The sequence below is a fragment of the Oryza brachyantha genome, chromosome 7 (assembly GCF_000231095.2).
Source record: "Oryza brachyantha chromosome 7, ObraRS2, whole genome shotgun sequence".
NCBI classification, from domain to species: Eukaryota; Viridiplantae; Streptophyta; class Magnoliopsida; order Poales; family Poaceae; genus Oryza; species Oryza brachyantha.
This window is the reverse complement of record NC_023169.2, coordinates 146,474-162,791: the sequence shown is the minus strand read 5'-3', so window position 1 is coordinate 162,791 and position 16,318 is coordinate 146,474. Positions and strand designations below refer to the sequence as shown.

At 39.0% G+C, this 16,318-nt stretch overlaps 2 protein-coding genes across 2 annotated transcripts; one reads left to right on the top strand and one right to left on the bottom strand.

Annotated features, from left to right (window-relative positions):
* LOC102712917 (uncharacterized GPI-anchored protein At1g61900) lies at positions 1 to 5,093 on the top strand. The gene is made up of 8 exons (XM_006657324.3): positions 1 to 132; positions 322 to 492; positions 586 to 1,170; positions 2,193 to 2,438; positions 2,624 to 2,635; positions 3,467 to 3,607; positions 4,315 to 4,359; positions 4,525 to 5,093. The coding sequence occupies exons 1-8, from the start codon at positions 96 to 98 to the stop codon at positions 4,602 to 4,604; spliced, it is 1,317 nt and encodes a 438-aa protein (XP_006657387.2). The 5' UTR covers positions 1 to 95; the 3' UTR covers positions 4,605 to 5,093.
* Positions 5,094 to 5,903: 810 nt separating this feature from the next.
* Positions 5,904 to 11,392, bottom strand: LOC102712644 (leucine--tRNA ligase, cytoplasmic-like). Its single transcript, XM_006657323.3, has 2 exons — positions 11,238 to 11,392; positions 5,904 to 9,383 (listed from the first exon to the last, which is right to left on the bottom strand). The coding sequence occupies exon 2, from the start codon at positions 9,377 to 9,379 to the stop codon at positions 6,092 to 6,094; it is 3,288 nt and encodes a 1,095-aa protein (XP_006657386.1). The 5' UTR covers positions 9,380 to 9,383; positions 11,238 to 11,392; the 3' UTR covers positions 5,904 to 6,091.
* Positions 11,393 to 16,318: the final 4,926 nt, after the last annotated feature.

The following is a 16,318-nucleotide window of genomic DNA, read 5'->3' as shown; positions in this document are numbered from 1 at the left end:
TTCTTCTTCTTCTTCCTGCTTCGGTTTTCCTTCCCCAACAACAACGACGCCGCCGCCGCCGCCGCCGCCTCCATTTCCCTCCTCGCCGCCGCCGAATGGGGCCCGCCGGGGGGCTCATCGCCCTCTCTCTCTGTAAGTAACTGCCTCTTCTTCTTCTTCTTCTTGTTGTTGTTGATCCACTCGCTCGCTGCCTCTGCCTGTCCTAGCTCACTCCTCACTCTGTTTCCCTTGCCCGTGCGCTGGCCCAGCCAATTCGTGTGTTTGCTGCTTGATCCTGAGGGAGGGAGAAACCAAATTAATCCTTGATGAATGCATGCGCAGGTTTGCAGGTGCTGCTGCCCGCATTTGCTCATGCTCTTCATCACCGGATCGACGACAGCGCAGGCGGCATGATGCCGGAGCTCTCACCCACACCCTTGGTTCCCTTCCTGGCGCCGGCCGGGGCCCCCCTCGCGCCATTCTTCAACAACACCACTCCTCCAAAGCTCTCAGGTGCTCTTCTCTTCTCCCTCGACAAAACAAAATTATATTGCTTGCCTCTTTTTCCTTTTGGTAATTAATTAAGCAAATTGCTCCATGTTGTAGGCAACTGCTCATTGAACTTCACTGCTGTGAATGAGCTCATCACCACCACCGCTGTCGACTGCTTCGCCTCCTTCGCTCCCTTCCTCGCCAATGTCATCTGCTGCCCCCAGCTTCAGGCCATGCTCACCATCCTCATTGGCCAGTCCAGCAAGCAGACTGGCTCCCTCGCCTTGGACCCCACCGTCGCTAACTACTGCCTCTCCGACGTCCAGCAGCTATTGTTGAGCCAGGGCGCTAGCGACGAGCTCCGCACCATCTGCTCGCTTCACCTCTCCAACGTTACCGAAGGATCCTGCCCTGTCAGCACCGTCGATGCCTTTGAGAGTGTTATTGACTCCTCCAAGCTCCTCGACGCCTGTCAGAAGATTGATCCTGTCAATGAGTGCTGCAGCCAGACATGTCAGAATGCTATCGATGAAGCCTCCCAGAAGATCTCTTCCAAGGATGCCGGCCTCACCACCTACACTGGTAGCCCCAAACTTGATAGTTGCAGGAACGTTGTGCTCAGATGGCTATCCAGCAGGCTTGGCCCATCGTCTGCAAAGCAAATGCTCAGGCAAATATCTAACTGCAACGTCAATGGAGGTACTCCCAAACCGCCAACTTCGATGTTCTACCTTTACAATCTCATTAACCACTACTGTATATTCTTTTCTTTAGAATGACAACGCACATATACATATGCACCCTGCTTTGAACACGCTATATGCCCACAATCATCATTTAACATTTATATAGCTTAGTTATTATTTAATCCCTCTACAAATGAATTAGTTAAAATACACCAGTCTGTTCTCACATCTTGCACATGTTCGTGTAACCTTTCTTTAACAAGCCATTATGTCATCCCTACGAGTTAGATTAATTTAGTTAAAGCTCTAATAATGTTGGTATCCAAGTATCAAACCGATAGAAAGATCATTGATCCCACTTGTTTGACTTTGGAGTTTACGCTGGACGAGCACCAAAGAGGCGAAAGACAATTCAAGTTGATGTATGCATAAAAATGGAATAGCCCATTCTTAGAGGACCATAAAGGTGTGAAAGTGCTGCAGACATATCCTTTTAGATTAAGGACAACAGTTGATTTTCTACGAAAGAAATCGCTGCAATTTAAAGCAATGCACTAAATAGTCCATATATCATTATCTAAAAAACAATCCATATATGGTTGCTTCAATATCTCTTGTGGCCATGTGGGTCTTTTGAACACTTTGCTGCCATTGGAAGTTGACTGCATGGAACTCAATACAAGCCTCAGTTCTTTACTTCAAGTATCTAGGTCAGTACTATCATAATATGCCAGGCTCTCAAACTGTGTGGGCAGTTGCCACTTATATTAGGTGTGTGGGTCTCAGATGTATGCACTGGATGTAAACAATAAAAATTTTGGTACACTACAACTGTCACGTAAGTAAATCAAGCAAATTTCAAAAGTTCGCTGTACCTTGCCTTTATTATTATCATAAATTGTGAAATGCATGGATATTTGTCTCTTTTTTGTGTGTATCATCAATCATTTGAACATAACTACATAAGTTTTGATCGCACTGTTCAGTGCTAGCGTTATTTATGCTGAGAAATTTGTTTTCATTTCAACTCTCCAGTTTGTCCACTAAGCTTTCCAGACACAAGTAAAGTGGCAAAAGAGTGCAGTGGAACTGTCAAGAACAGTACTTCATGTTGCAAGGCTATGGACAGTTATGTATCTCACTTGCAAAAGCAAAGCTTCATAACAAATTTGCAAGCTTTAGATTGTGCCCAATTCCTTGGTGGGAAGTTGCAAAAGATGAATGTCAGCATGAATGTTTACAGCTCATGTCAGATAACTCTTAAGGACTTTTCACTTCAAGGTAAGTTAGAAAAGAGCATTCAGTTGTATGTGCATTAAGATCATATTTGAAATTCCATTTTGTGTGCATTTGGATCATACTCTAAATTCCATCTGTGTATTTCTTCGAAACTGGATTGATGGAGTTTCTTTCCTATGTCAACTTATGTATTTGGCTGATTGGCCTCCTGCTGATTTGACAAACAGTTGGATCTCAAGGTAATTTGACATTTCCAATTATTTTTACTTGTCATATTACAGTTTATACTACGGGTCGAGGGTATCAGGATCTTCGCTTCTTTTCTTTTGTTAGACTTGCCTAGAATTCATGGTAGGTAAATAAAATTTGCTATGTGGGAACTATTTACCCAGTCAAAAGAAATGAAGTCCTTTTCACCTTGGCCAAAACAAAATCAGCCAAAGGAACCACACTCCCAATATGCTTCCTTGTTCACGAACCTAGCTAGGTGAGGATGGGCAAAGAAACCATATTTGCCGACATTTCTGAGTATGAGTGCTTGTTTTGATTTTCATTAAGGTTTGAAAAATGATCGTGATTTCCTTGATGTGGGAGTTAGAACAAATTGATCGAATTGTACCAATTATTTGAAATTGGTTAAGCCATAGACTAAATAAATGGAAACATATTCTGAGCACACCTACAACGTGAAAACATTCTTAAGTTTTTTTAAAAAAAACTACAGTAGCATCAGATGGTTTTGGATAGGGGAAGGATTTCAATTATGTGTGTATTAGTCCATTTACTACTATCTTGAGAGGGAAATCTTTATATGCTCCCAAACTAAAGAAGACACCCATACAACTCTTAGATTTATACCAGTTGTTTGAAAGAAAAGTTCTGCTTTGTAATCTTCATTGTAGATTTAAATTGTGTTACCCATCTGACAAAATTGTGTTATACAGACCAAACTGCATACGATAGCATTTTTAGACTTCAATAGCTACATTGGATTAATATTGTCAACTTACAAAGTTGTATCAATTGGTTATTTTAATTGGCCCTGATTAGTCTTTTACCATCTTGTGCAGAATCTGGATGCCTTCTTCCAAGTATGCCGTCTGATGCATCTTTTGACCCAGCTTCTGGGATTAGTTTCACATGCGATCTGAATGATAATATTGCCGCCCCATGGCCATCTTCTATGCAAGCGTCGTCTTCATGCAATAAATGTATGTTGTATATATGTTCATTCCTATGCACCAGTTGTATTTACATGTTTACACACCTGCTCCTTTTTCGTTGTTTCTTAGGCTCCTTTTGGAACATAAGAAATGTTTCCTGATCCCTGTGGGAATTAAACTATTTTAAGTTAAATTACTGCCAAACTCCTATGTTGCAGACAGGTGTGAAGTTAGTCAGTCAAATGGGCTAGTTGTGACCTTAAAAGTGAACCCTTTAATTCATCTACTGTGATTTGTCTCCCTTCTTGAAAAACAATATGCAACAATGTCTGAGTTGGAATTCTATGGTAGAGTTTTAAAACATGTTTTTGGCTCCCTCACCCAAAAAAAGGAGAGAAAACGATCTTCATGGTTCCATATTTTTGCCAGCATTATATGTTGATGCTTCCCCTTTTGTTTTTCCATTTTGAAGTAGGTCGTGGTTATATTTTTTTTCACTTGTTGGGGGTAGCTTCTTTTGCGTAAAGAAACCTCTTTGATCAATAAATTGCTTGTCTACCCTACAGCTTTCATCTTGGCTTTTCAAGCTCTGAATTCTTTTAGCGGTTCTGCCAAGCTAGAGTAAAATAGGAGTACTTAAATACGCCTTTACAGTTGCGTCGTGTCTCAAACTTCTTGGTGCTTGAATGTATATCCTTTTGTTGCTTTTATTTATTTTTAGGTTCTCACTGTAAGTTCCGTTATTTTGTATTCAGCTGTTAATATCCCGGAGAGACCTGCTGCGACATCAGCACAAAATGGTGAGATAACTACATGTCGATTGTTCTGTCTCCATTCTGTGGCATCAGTATTCAACAGTCTACATTATATAATTGAGCTATGATATATATCTGAATCACTTTAAGTTATAGAAGCTTTACATTTTGGGGGGTCATATGAATTAAAGCTGATGTTTCCTGTCACAGGTGTCAGCCACAACAGATTGGAGCTTAGCCTACTTATTTCTTTGGGCACCCTTCTTGTTGCTGTTTCGCTGCAAATGTAGTCCAGTTAGCCAATTATTGATTTCAGATTCAGGAGGGCTGATCGGAATTGTTAATTACGGAGTTTTTGTGCTTGATGATCACATCAAAGTGTTGTAGGTTACATGTGCTTTTAGTCCCTGATAGCTGTTAGTGTAATTTCTTGTAAGCTATATAATAGTAGTAATAATTTATTATGCCTTTGTATAGAGAGAAAGAAGGGACAATTTAAAAAGGTGTGAAATGCGCAGGACAATTAATTTAGCGAGACAACTGTTGTCTGATGGGAGTTACATCACATTGCGGATGGGCTCCATTATTGTTTAGCAAGCATCTATATTATTGAATTGTTGATTTTCTGACGATGTGTGAAGAAGCCTGCTTAATGATGACTGAGAATATCATATCCTCTGTGAATTTTGAGGTGGCTATGTACCATTGAAGAATTGGACATTAATTAGCAGATGGAGGGATTCCTGTGATAATGTGAAAGTGGCCAGTTGTTGGTCAGGGAACTTGCCTGACTGCCAGGTACACTGAAGGAGATTTTCCCGTGATCTTTGTTGTTGTTGATAGATTTTACAGTTTGTAGTAGATATTACACATGTCCTGCAATCTATCAACAACCCAAAGCAGAGTTTTTCTTGACCTCCGAGAATGGTTACAATTTGAGCTTTGCTTGAAGGCATGGAGAGCTTTCTGCTTTGGGTTGTACATCTAGTCGATCCTTTTTAGCGCGGAAACCAGTGCTGAAAAAAGCTCCGCCAAACTTTAGTTGAGGCGTATAGCTTGTATATAAGTTTGTCATCAAGAAGTAGTTGCATGTACAATCATGAGTACTAATTTATCGGGCATTTTTTTTCAACAGAGGAATTTTATGGAAACTAACTATTTCACTGGGAAAATGGGTATAGTCTAATAGTCATACTTGAAAATCTTATGATATTTCTACATACTAAAGGTGCTTTAGCGTTTGACATAGATAATCTTTGCCAATTGCCAAGTAACCCCACAGCCAGAAAGCTATTGTTACAAAAAGCTAGACATTGGGCTTAGTCAAATTAATCTAATATTCCGGTGTCTAATATAGACATTTATGAAGAACAAACGCATAGTCAGAGAGTTCCTAGGTCCTTTTTTTTCATCTCTGTGGTTTTGAATTATCTAATTCTTCACTGAAACTACCTGACAATAATATGCAATAATTCACGTACAAACATGTTAGTGTTCATAATGTTTACAATGAGAAGGCTGAAATCAATGCACTGCAATAAGTTAAAGCGAGATTAATTAAAAATGAGTAAGTGACAGATAAGTACAGCAAAGGTTCTACAAAATGGGGTATTGCAAAGTCATCACCCTGTTACAGGGAAGAACAAAACTGTTCATTTTCTACAAATACTGGAGTATTGTAGAAGCTGCAAGCTAATATAACTTTTTAATATGTCCATGAAAATGGAAAGGTACCTCGATGAGTTCCTGTTAACAATTTATCATTCCGAACTTGCGCTCAATGCTGGGCTTCAAACTCCTGCTTGCTGATGAAGATTGCTACTGGCTCACCAGGAGAAGGTGGGGTCTTATCCAGCATAGAAATATGCGAACCAGCCTTAGCACGAGCAATTTCATCAGAAGCTGACAGCGCCTCTACATGGTCAAGGCCCACCTGCCTCTTTATCAACTCCAAGTTCTCCTCAAGAACATTCATTTCACCAAAAGGAAGCTTCAAATTTAAAGCATGGGGGCCAACACTCCTCGCCTCATCTTTTTTCGCCTTGATGAAAGGCATGCAGAGCTTCTGGACTTGTTTGAAGTTAGTTTCCTGCCCGATGGAGCAATTCTTCAATGCTTCGTTAATCTCCTCGTCAGGGGCGAAGGACCGGACTTGGCCATTGAATTTAGACTGGAGCACCCTCAGACATTGCTCTTTCCATCCATAATAGTGTTCATTAACATAGATCAGACCAACAGTCAGCTTGTTTTCCTCAGAAGGAGGTGCAGAAGCTCCCTTCTTGGGCTTCTTGGAACCAGATTCTTGTTTCTGAAGCAGCTTTCTGAATTTAACTATAGAATCCTGTAAATATTTATTTGCAATTCTTAGAGTCGGATCTGGGCTTCCTGCAACTGGCCAGCCTGCTTTTATTGCAAAGCCTTCCTTCCTCAGGATCTTTTGCCACACATGTTCAGCATAGTGTGGACAAATAGGGGTAATTAGCGCAGTCTGGACTTCCATAAACCGCCACAGCAAATCACGATTCATGCCTGCTGCTCCACAGGAGAGTCTGTACTCATCTCTAGCCAATTGTAAGTCATAGAATCCCAGTTTAAGGGCATCTCGGAACATGAAGGCATTGTAGCTCTTCTCAGTTTCGATCACCGCAATGTTAATCTCATTAGCAAACACATGGTCAGCATAAGTAGAGGGAGGCCCAATTCTCAGAGACGATTCAGCAGCTATAACCTCTTCCATCCATGCAATTTCTTTTGTAAGCCTCAAAATAGCAGCATTTGCTGTTTCAAAAACAAAATTGGCATCATCCATACCATCACCAGCATCAGCAAGAGCAAACCTAGTGGCATCAGAAGAGAATTCTTCAATGGCCTGCCGAAGAGTACGGAAATTCCCTGTGGACTTGGACATCTTCTCAGAATTAAGCATAAGATGCCCATTGCAACGGAAACCACAGGGCCAATGATGCTCCGGAAGAAGTGCTGTATGATTGTAGATGCTGAATGTCAGATGGTTTTGGATAAGATCCTTACCAGATACACGGATATCAAAGGGATACCAGTACTCAAATTCTTGCTTCATTTTGCTCAAGAGGGCAGGAGGTATGTCAGTAGCAGGTGCAGGACCATCACAGAACACATAATCCCAGACTTCATCTGTCATTTGTTCTGGTCGAACAGAAAATATCTCTGTACCATACATGTTTCCATTTTGCAAAATATGAGCAATTGTGTAATATGCCATATAGAGGGTGGAATCGGACAGAGATTCTACAAGGAACTGCTCATCCCATGGAATGCGAGTACCTAGGCCAAAAGATCGAGAGCAAGCCCACTGGTTCAGCCAGCCTAACGTATGTTCAAAACCATTACGGGTTTCAGCTGAGAATGTATTCATCTTCTCCAAACATTTGACTGCTTTCTGCTTCCATTCGGTCTCACCATAAGTAATGTACCACTGATCCGTGAGAGCAACAACACACTCATCACCAGACCTTGACATAACCTTCTTCTCAGGCTCACTATACAACACTGCTGTGCCTTTGTCCAAAAGCTGCTTCTTTATCAGTGGCTTTGCTTCTTGAACCTTTCTGCCATTGAACTCCCCTACAACCATTGTTCCATCAGTAAAACCTTTCAGATATGTCATCCTTTTTGCTTCCGCAAGTTTCTCCTTGTCATTATGGCTCTTGATCTTGAGATCAATGCACACCTTCTCAGCTGATTTATCTCCGAATTCAGGAATGTTGATTATTGGTATAACCTTAAAGGGAAGAACCCACTCATCTTTGACTCCAAACATCTGTCTCCAAGCTGGCTTTGAGACTAAAGCTTGTAGTGCCATGAAATCATCCGGAGAATCACTTGGCACACTGGTCACAATGCCAGTGCCTTTATCTGTCAAGATAGTAAGCATGGGAAGTGAATATATGATATCATTGAAAGAAAGAGGAGACTTTAATGGCAAACCAATCAGATCATTGCCAGATAGCTCAGCTAAGCAGGTTGGCTTCTCTGGGACCTTAGATAGACCCTGATATGCAAGATTAAGGGCAGCCCTTGATGTCAGAACAAAGACATCAGTGTCATTGATCTCAAAAGCCCCATATTTTCCATCAGGCAACACCCAACAGTTTGTCTGCCCATACATAGTCTCAGGTCTTAAGGTAGCTGCTGCCAAATAAACTTTCCTTCCTTCCAAGGCCTTCAACTGGGGAGGAAAAGGTGGAACCACCTCCATTTTAATTAACACATACTCCTGAGGCTGTACACCTTCACCTGAAGCACGATCATGGTCAGCACAAGGTTGACCATCCAATGGAGAGTAGATTGTGTACCTCATATCTTTGACAACCTTGCCCATTTTCTTCAGCTTTCTCATCTGCCACTGGACAAAAGCATCATAGAATGGGTTCATGTCAGTAGTAATGAATGACCTCCTCCAATCACAACCCAGGCCAAATGCCTTGAGGTCCTCCTTTGCCAATGGAGGGAAGTAAGTTAACCAGTGGTAAGGATCCCGAAATTTAGCAATTTCTTCATCTAACAATCCAAAGCCCCTCATGATCTCCCACTGAAACTTTTGTAAGCCAACTTTTGAAGCAGCCTTAGATTTCTTGCTCTTAAATTTATCTGGGGCAACAGAAGCCCCCTGGTCAGCCTGGCTATCATTAGCAACTTCAGCACTTGAGTCATCCTCCAATTCGGGAAACACAGGAGGATTTCCATATTGTTGAGCCTCCCTTGCTAGTTTATCTGCTGAGGCCTTGATGGGCATTCCCGTACAATGGAAAGCAAATGGCAAAAGGACATTGGAACCATGGAGTCTATGGTACGCAGCACCAAACTCAAGCTTGGACAATGAGAAAGCATGGCCCAAATGTAGCAAGCCATTCATGTAAGGGTATGGAAAGTTGCCAAAGAATTTTTCCCCAGGGCCAGGTGTCTTACTCCCAGGTTCAGCCTCAAAAACATTGCCCTCCTCCCAGCGCTTTTGAGAATATGATTGGATCTCGAGTAAAAGATCTCTCCGGGCAAAACTTCTGCCTCCATCAGGATTTGATGACATTTTCCTGAAAAATCAACAAAAAAGGTTGATTTAAGTCATCTAGATTTAATCACTTCTTTCAATGTAAATAATAAGAACTAATGACATCATTACACATACACTGATCAATTATTTTGAAGAACAGTTGGTGCAATCAGCTCTGAAGTTTGTGCCAAGTATGCATAACAAACCCATGACAAAGCAAGACAATAGGACAAAGCTAGTATGTGACACAACTAGGATAGGATTGCATGATAACCAAAACATTTTAAAGACGTGAGAAGAGGGGGAGGGGCAGGTGGTCAGAAAAATTATTTCATTTACAAACTTAGGGGGTGATTGACTGATTGTTTAGGTGTTTCATGAAAAAAGCCAAACGGCATATTTGCAAACGAAAAATAATTTATGAATAAAAAATTTATATGTGTATTCTTAGTGATTTAAAAGTCAAAGCTGGAAAATAAAATTCGGTGAAAAAACCCCAAAATCAACTCTAAATTTAAGGTTGGAAATTCAAAGTTTGACTTATAAGCATAAGCGAAAAGATGAGGATTATTACTAGCTTGAGGAGAAAAACCTCCCTCTAAATAAGAACTTTCATGATTACGGAAAGAGTACTCACTCCATCATAAAATACAAGCATTTCAAGGATTAAAATTTTATACCACAATATAAGCATTTCTGCATTGATTTCCACGATTCAATCATTCCAATGATTCCAAAGCCAATCAGATGCTTAGAGAGAGAATCTAATCAATTCAAAAATTGACCACTGAAATGACTAAAAGAGAATCTTTTGATATCTCCTTAATCTATGCTAAGAGCAAGTTCAATAGTATAGCCAACTACTAGCTCTAATTAATCTATAGTCAATCTAATAGTCAATTCATACAATAGTTACCTACAAAACATCAATACATGTCCCACATGCCATACATACATTTTGTCTTGGAGCCCATGTGCAGCTGGCTATAAATTAGTAACCCACCTCTCTTCTCTCTTATCTCTTTAAAATATGCTTATAGCTGGCTTATAGCCTGCTATTTACCTGCTCTAAACAACCTAGAAATGCTTATATTTTAGGATGGAAGTAGTAAATGATATGCATACTAACTAAACATCCAGGTGACAGTACGCTAAACGAACAATGGAGACAAGAAATCCATCTCTCAGAGATAAAAGGCAGACAGGAGGGACTAAGGGTCCTCAAAAACTTCATTTATCATGCCAACTGACTAGTACATCAATTGACATGGTAATAAAAATACCTTAATCAAGCAACGTACAAATTTAAACCTTTGAAACATATTTGAAAGGCCTCACGTGCACAAGTCCATAGCCGGCTAGCCGCATACATATGTAACTATGAACTAGATATTATCTACTCCCGTCCATTGGCAGAAAAAGATGAAATACTTAAGAAATGGAAGCTCATCTAAACTAGATAAGAAAGTGGATGATCCAGGATGTCATACTGCAACTTAAGTTACCTGTTATTTCAACTTAGCCAAAGGCCGTATATAAGGCATACCTAAACTAGATATGGAGATGACGACTAAAGTTGTCTTGCATTTTTTTTTTATAGAATTTGAAGATCACAATGTATCTAGAAAAGATTAAGCATACAAATTGTAGCAAAGGATCAGCTATAACAAGTAACTAAGAATAAACCAACCAACCAACCAACCAAAAATAGACCGATGCAACAACCCATCAAGATGCTCCTGCTCCATCTCAACACTGATCACTAACAGCACAAGGAAAACTGCGAGATATGTTCCAGAAGAGCGAAATTAACGACAGCCGGCGTCGCCTAGACTGCGGCAAGAACCGCGCGCACCAAATAGGAAAAGAAATTGTTGGGGAAGAGGAACTGTACCTGAGGGTGGCGCGCAGGCAGGGGAGCCGGAGCCGCAGCCGCAGACCGGAGAGCAGGTTGGAAGCCACAGCAGGTGGGGCGACGGCGACGGCGGCGGCGGCGGCGGATTCGGCTTCCCACGATGTGTGTGTGTGTGTGTGTGTCAGTGGGTGTGTGAGAGTTAGGGGTTTATCCTGCTCTGCTGCTTGCTGGACCTTTGGGCCCTTGCTTTTTTCACTTTACATCTCCTAAGTCTCATTCTACTCCCTCAACAGTAAACCCATATACTACTGTCAGTGTGTTTTTCAAGGACTACAAACTTCCAAACACAAGTTCTTTTTGCTTACGTGTCATTACATTTAGTGGGTTCGTTAACATGACAATATTATCGAGAAAAGTAATAAAAGATGATAAAGCCTGTATGTCAATCACATTAAAAGAACATAAATGTGTCCCGGCCCGTCACCCAGCACTACAATTTTCAACCATCTTCACTCTCTTTCTTTCTTTCTCCTATGATATGATATGAGTAGAAAGGCAAACCTGTAAATCAGCGACCGACGAAGGGATGTCCTTGCTCTTGACCTGGTAGCTGTGTCTCCTAAACTCTTGTTAACCGCTTCCTCCATATTACCTTCCCACTCTCTCGCTCAAAGGTAGACTCTAGGGCACGCATCTATATCATTGAATTGTTGATTTTCTGATGATGTGTGAACAAGCCTGCTTAATGATGACTGAGAATCATATCCTCTCTGATTTTTGAGGTGCCTATGTACGTACCATTATTGAAGATTAATTGGACATTAACTAGCAGATGGAGGGATTCCTGTGATACTGTGGAAGTGGCCAGTTGTTGCTCAGGGAACTTCTCTTCCTGACTGACAGACATTAAAATTTAAGGTGTACTCGGCGATCTAAAAGCGATACCAAAATCTACTATAAATTTAAGATTTAAAAAATTTAAAATTTAGCTTATAAGTATAAACATAAACGAAAAGATGAGACACTGAGTAGATAGCTAGCACCCTTATCTTTTTTATTTTGCTTATACTCGAGCTAAAATTTAAATTTATAATTTTAAGTTTAAAGTTGATTTTGAACTTTTTTCATCACAATTTGTTTTTCAGGATTTACTTTCAGATTACTATGAACACATACATAAAATTTTTATTCATAAATTATTCTCTGTTTTTAAATATGTTATATTTGGTTTTTTTTTCCCCTAAAGACAATGGGATGGCAGCCTAGTACATATAAGCATATATACACAAATCTCGAAGAAGAATAAATAAAGAAACGTGCGTGGAGAGATCAATGCATGCATGTAGCATTTGGATTGATCGACAAGGAGATGATGCCATGACCTACCTGGGGGACCCTCCCTAATTAAATCACCAGGCAGCAGCATGCATATGTCTCTAAAACGTACAGTAAGAGAAATAGCAACACACCTTGGCTTTTAGCCTTCTGCCTGAAACAACTAGCAGCGACAGACTACTGGTCTTGGTCAAGTACCATAAGGCTGATGGAAAAATATTTTCGTTACTCAACTGAGTACCCATATTTTCTTACATATTATCTTAATAATTATTAAGAATTTAAATTGACGAGGTAGATTAATATGAGATATATCAATCTACAAACATAACATGTAAGTTCAAATTTAAATTTTATAAATCGTAAAAAATAACAAATTTAACTTTAAATGTGCACGTACTACTTTTATTTTAATTTATTTTTTTGCAACTTATAGAAATTGAATTTAAATTTGTATGTATGTATGTGAAGTGACATATCTTGCATCATTGTATCTTGTCATATTTTTTTAACTTTTTAATAGTTATTTTAAGTGTCATACCCATGCGAATAATGAAAATCCATTTCCGACTAATGTTACGCTGTACTAGCTCCTTTAATTTGTGAGATGAGATGTATCAGTGGGAAACTGCCCCAATATGTATATACTCCATATATAAATAATTAACTTTGAATTCACCTGTGAATTGTGATCGATGGTTATTAGGGGGTATTTAGATTGGGAGAATTTTTGGGAGAAGTGTTACGTCAAATGTTTGACCGGATGTTGGAAGGGGTTTTCGGACACCAATGAAAAAACGAATTTCACGGCTAGTCTGGAAACCACGAGACAAATCTTTTGAGCCTAATTAATCCGTCATTAGCACATGTTAGTTACTGTAGCACTTATGGCTAATCATGGACTAATTAGGCTCAAAAGATTTGTCTCAAAATTTCTTCTGTAACTGTGCAATTAATTTTTTTGGTTCATCTATATTTAATGCTTTATTTAGGTGTCCAAAAATTCGATATGATGTTTTAAAAATTTGAGAACTAATCAAGGCCTTAGTTTAACTCGGCCCTGGTATAGATGTCAGGCTGGGCTATATAGCAGCGTTCGGTAAGGTTCCAAATCTGCTTGTATCCCACGATGCCAACATTAGCATCGGCATCGGCATCAATTTGGCGTGGCCTCCCTCCCTCGTATTCTTATCATACATAGGTGGTGTGGAGTGCGTAGATTGAGAAAATTTTTAAGAGAAATGTCACGTCAAATGTTTGACCGGATGTTGGAAGGGGTTTTTGGACACGAATAAAAAAAGAATTTCACGGCTAGCCTATAAACCGCGAGACGAATCTTTTGAGCCTAATTAATCCGTCATTAGCACATATTGGTTACTGTAGCACTTATGGCTAATCATAGACTAATTAGACTCAAAATATTCGTCTCAAGATTTCTTCCATAACTGTACAATTAATTTTTTTTCATCTATATTTAATGCTTTATTTAGATGTCTAAAAATTCGATGTGATGTTTTTGGAAAAAAATTTTGGGAACTAAACAAGGCCATACTCTCCCTTTCTCCGTCCCAAAAGATATATATATATATATATATATATATATATATATATATATATATATATATATGCTACAAAAAATAGAATGCTAGTTATTTTTAAACCCTAACACATATTTTTTTTGTCAAGTCTCAATCTATTTGTTCTCTAATTTACCAAACTTCAATGTAATTCTTTAAAAAATAAAACATTTGTAGGGTAAATAAGAGAAGCTTAACCTAAAGTACTTTACAACGGATATTTGTTTGGCATTATCAAGGGACAAGTCAAACAACATATTTACAAACGAAATTTGGTTTGTAAATAAGACTTTTATATATATATGTGTGTTCTTAAGGATCTAAAAGTCAACTAAAAAAATAAACTACTATAAAAAATACTCTAAAGCCAACTCTAAATTGAAGGTTAAGAATTTAAATTTGGTGCATAAGCATAAGAAAAACAAAGAGACGTGGCGATAGAGTCTACAGCTGAACTAATCAGGCTGATTCTCTTTCCTCTTGTACTTTTCTATCCTGCTTTATATTCTTAGCTAGTTAGCTAGTATTCTAATTAAGCTACTAGCTCCCAAGCTTCATGCATAAACTACGTACTCTATCGATCGATCACACACTGCATGCAGTGATCTACTGGAGTACTGTGTTTAATTAATCGAATGCAGATCTAGCAAGCAAGCACTCCCATGGAAAAGGTTTCAAGTATATACAATCTCAGTGAAGAAGTGTTAGACAGCCATCTATCAATATCAACATCGTGTGTGTATATACGGAGAAATGACGACGGAATCCTAACATCGATATCATTTCTTAGATAAATGATTTGTATGTTCTAAAACTTGTACTCGTTGATGTTATTTTTTAGAATTAATTGTTTGTCAATTATATTTGTTATATTTTCTCTTGATTATATCAAAACCATTTGGTATAAAAGCACCACATATATAATCTATAGATGAGATGATACAACATGCTTATATCTTATACGTGGCCAGAGAACATATGAGGAAAAAAGGGAAAAAGCCTTTGTTGATTGGAATCAAACTCAAAACATCTTGTGTGGAAGCTACGTGCTATAGCCAATGCATTAAAGCAATTTATAATGGTACCTGCATGAATTTTAAATTTTAATTGTGGTGTATATTCATTACCCAATTAGGAATTATAATTTATAATTATTTGAACGTCAATTAGCAAATCTCATGCCAAAATTTTCTATTGCTGACTAATATAACCCTATATGTACCAAATATATCATAGTATTTTATTTTCTATTTTGCACAATTTTTTAAAATTTTAAGGGTTTTTTTCATTTATATTTCATAGACCAAACATGCCATGGTTTTGATCCCAAACCACACGAGAATTGTCTAAAAACATGGGTTTGCCAAGAAAACGGCGGAGACCGTGGAGTTTGAATTCAAATATTTTGAAGAAAATTTATCGTGTTTTTTTGCGTTAACAAAGAATTCAAAATCTACCTCCTAGAAAATCCGATAATTTAAGGAAAGAAAGAGGCACGAAAATGAATAAGTTGAAATCCATGAAGGAACAACATAAATGTAGGGAGGGGGGGAAGGAATTTTTTTAGAATTAATATTATTTTAATAGAAAATCGTAAAAATAGAGGTCATCTGGGAAAATCGCAAATTTAGGGGTCTATCGAACGGTGGGCGTTCAACAGGGGACTATCGAATGGAGGAAGTTCGATAGGGCCCACCACCCGTTCGACTGCTGAGCCAGCCGCAGTTCGACAGGGGGGTCGGGCCTCTAACTTCCCCCCTATCTAACTTTGTCGAATAGGGGCAGTTCGGTAGGCCATGTCAAACTGCAACGCTAGCGATCTAGTTCGATCTCCTCCCCAGTCGATTGTTGGTCGTTCGATAGGGGTTCTATCGAATTACGACAGTTCGACAAGACACTAAATTTGTGATTTTTAACGGATGCCCTCTAATTTTATGATTTTCTATTAAAATAATGTCAATTCTCAAAAAAATTCGAGGGAGGGTGGGAATGGATGGAGGTGGTGAACAGTGAGGAATAATCTAAAATAGCAAAACATGGAGTGCATGGCCAGCCAACCAGTGAGTTGCTCATCATGGATGATATAGTTCGTAGCTGTACATGCACATGCACATACACACTCGCTCTGTTTCCTCAATGTATATATATTGTTTTGACATAAAAAAAAAGAAAGAAAAAGAGAGAAGGTGTGGGGTGTATCTATGTAGC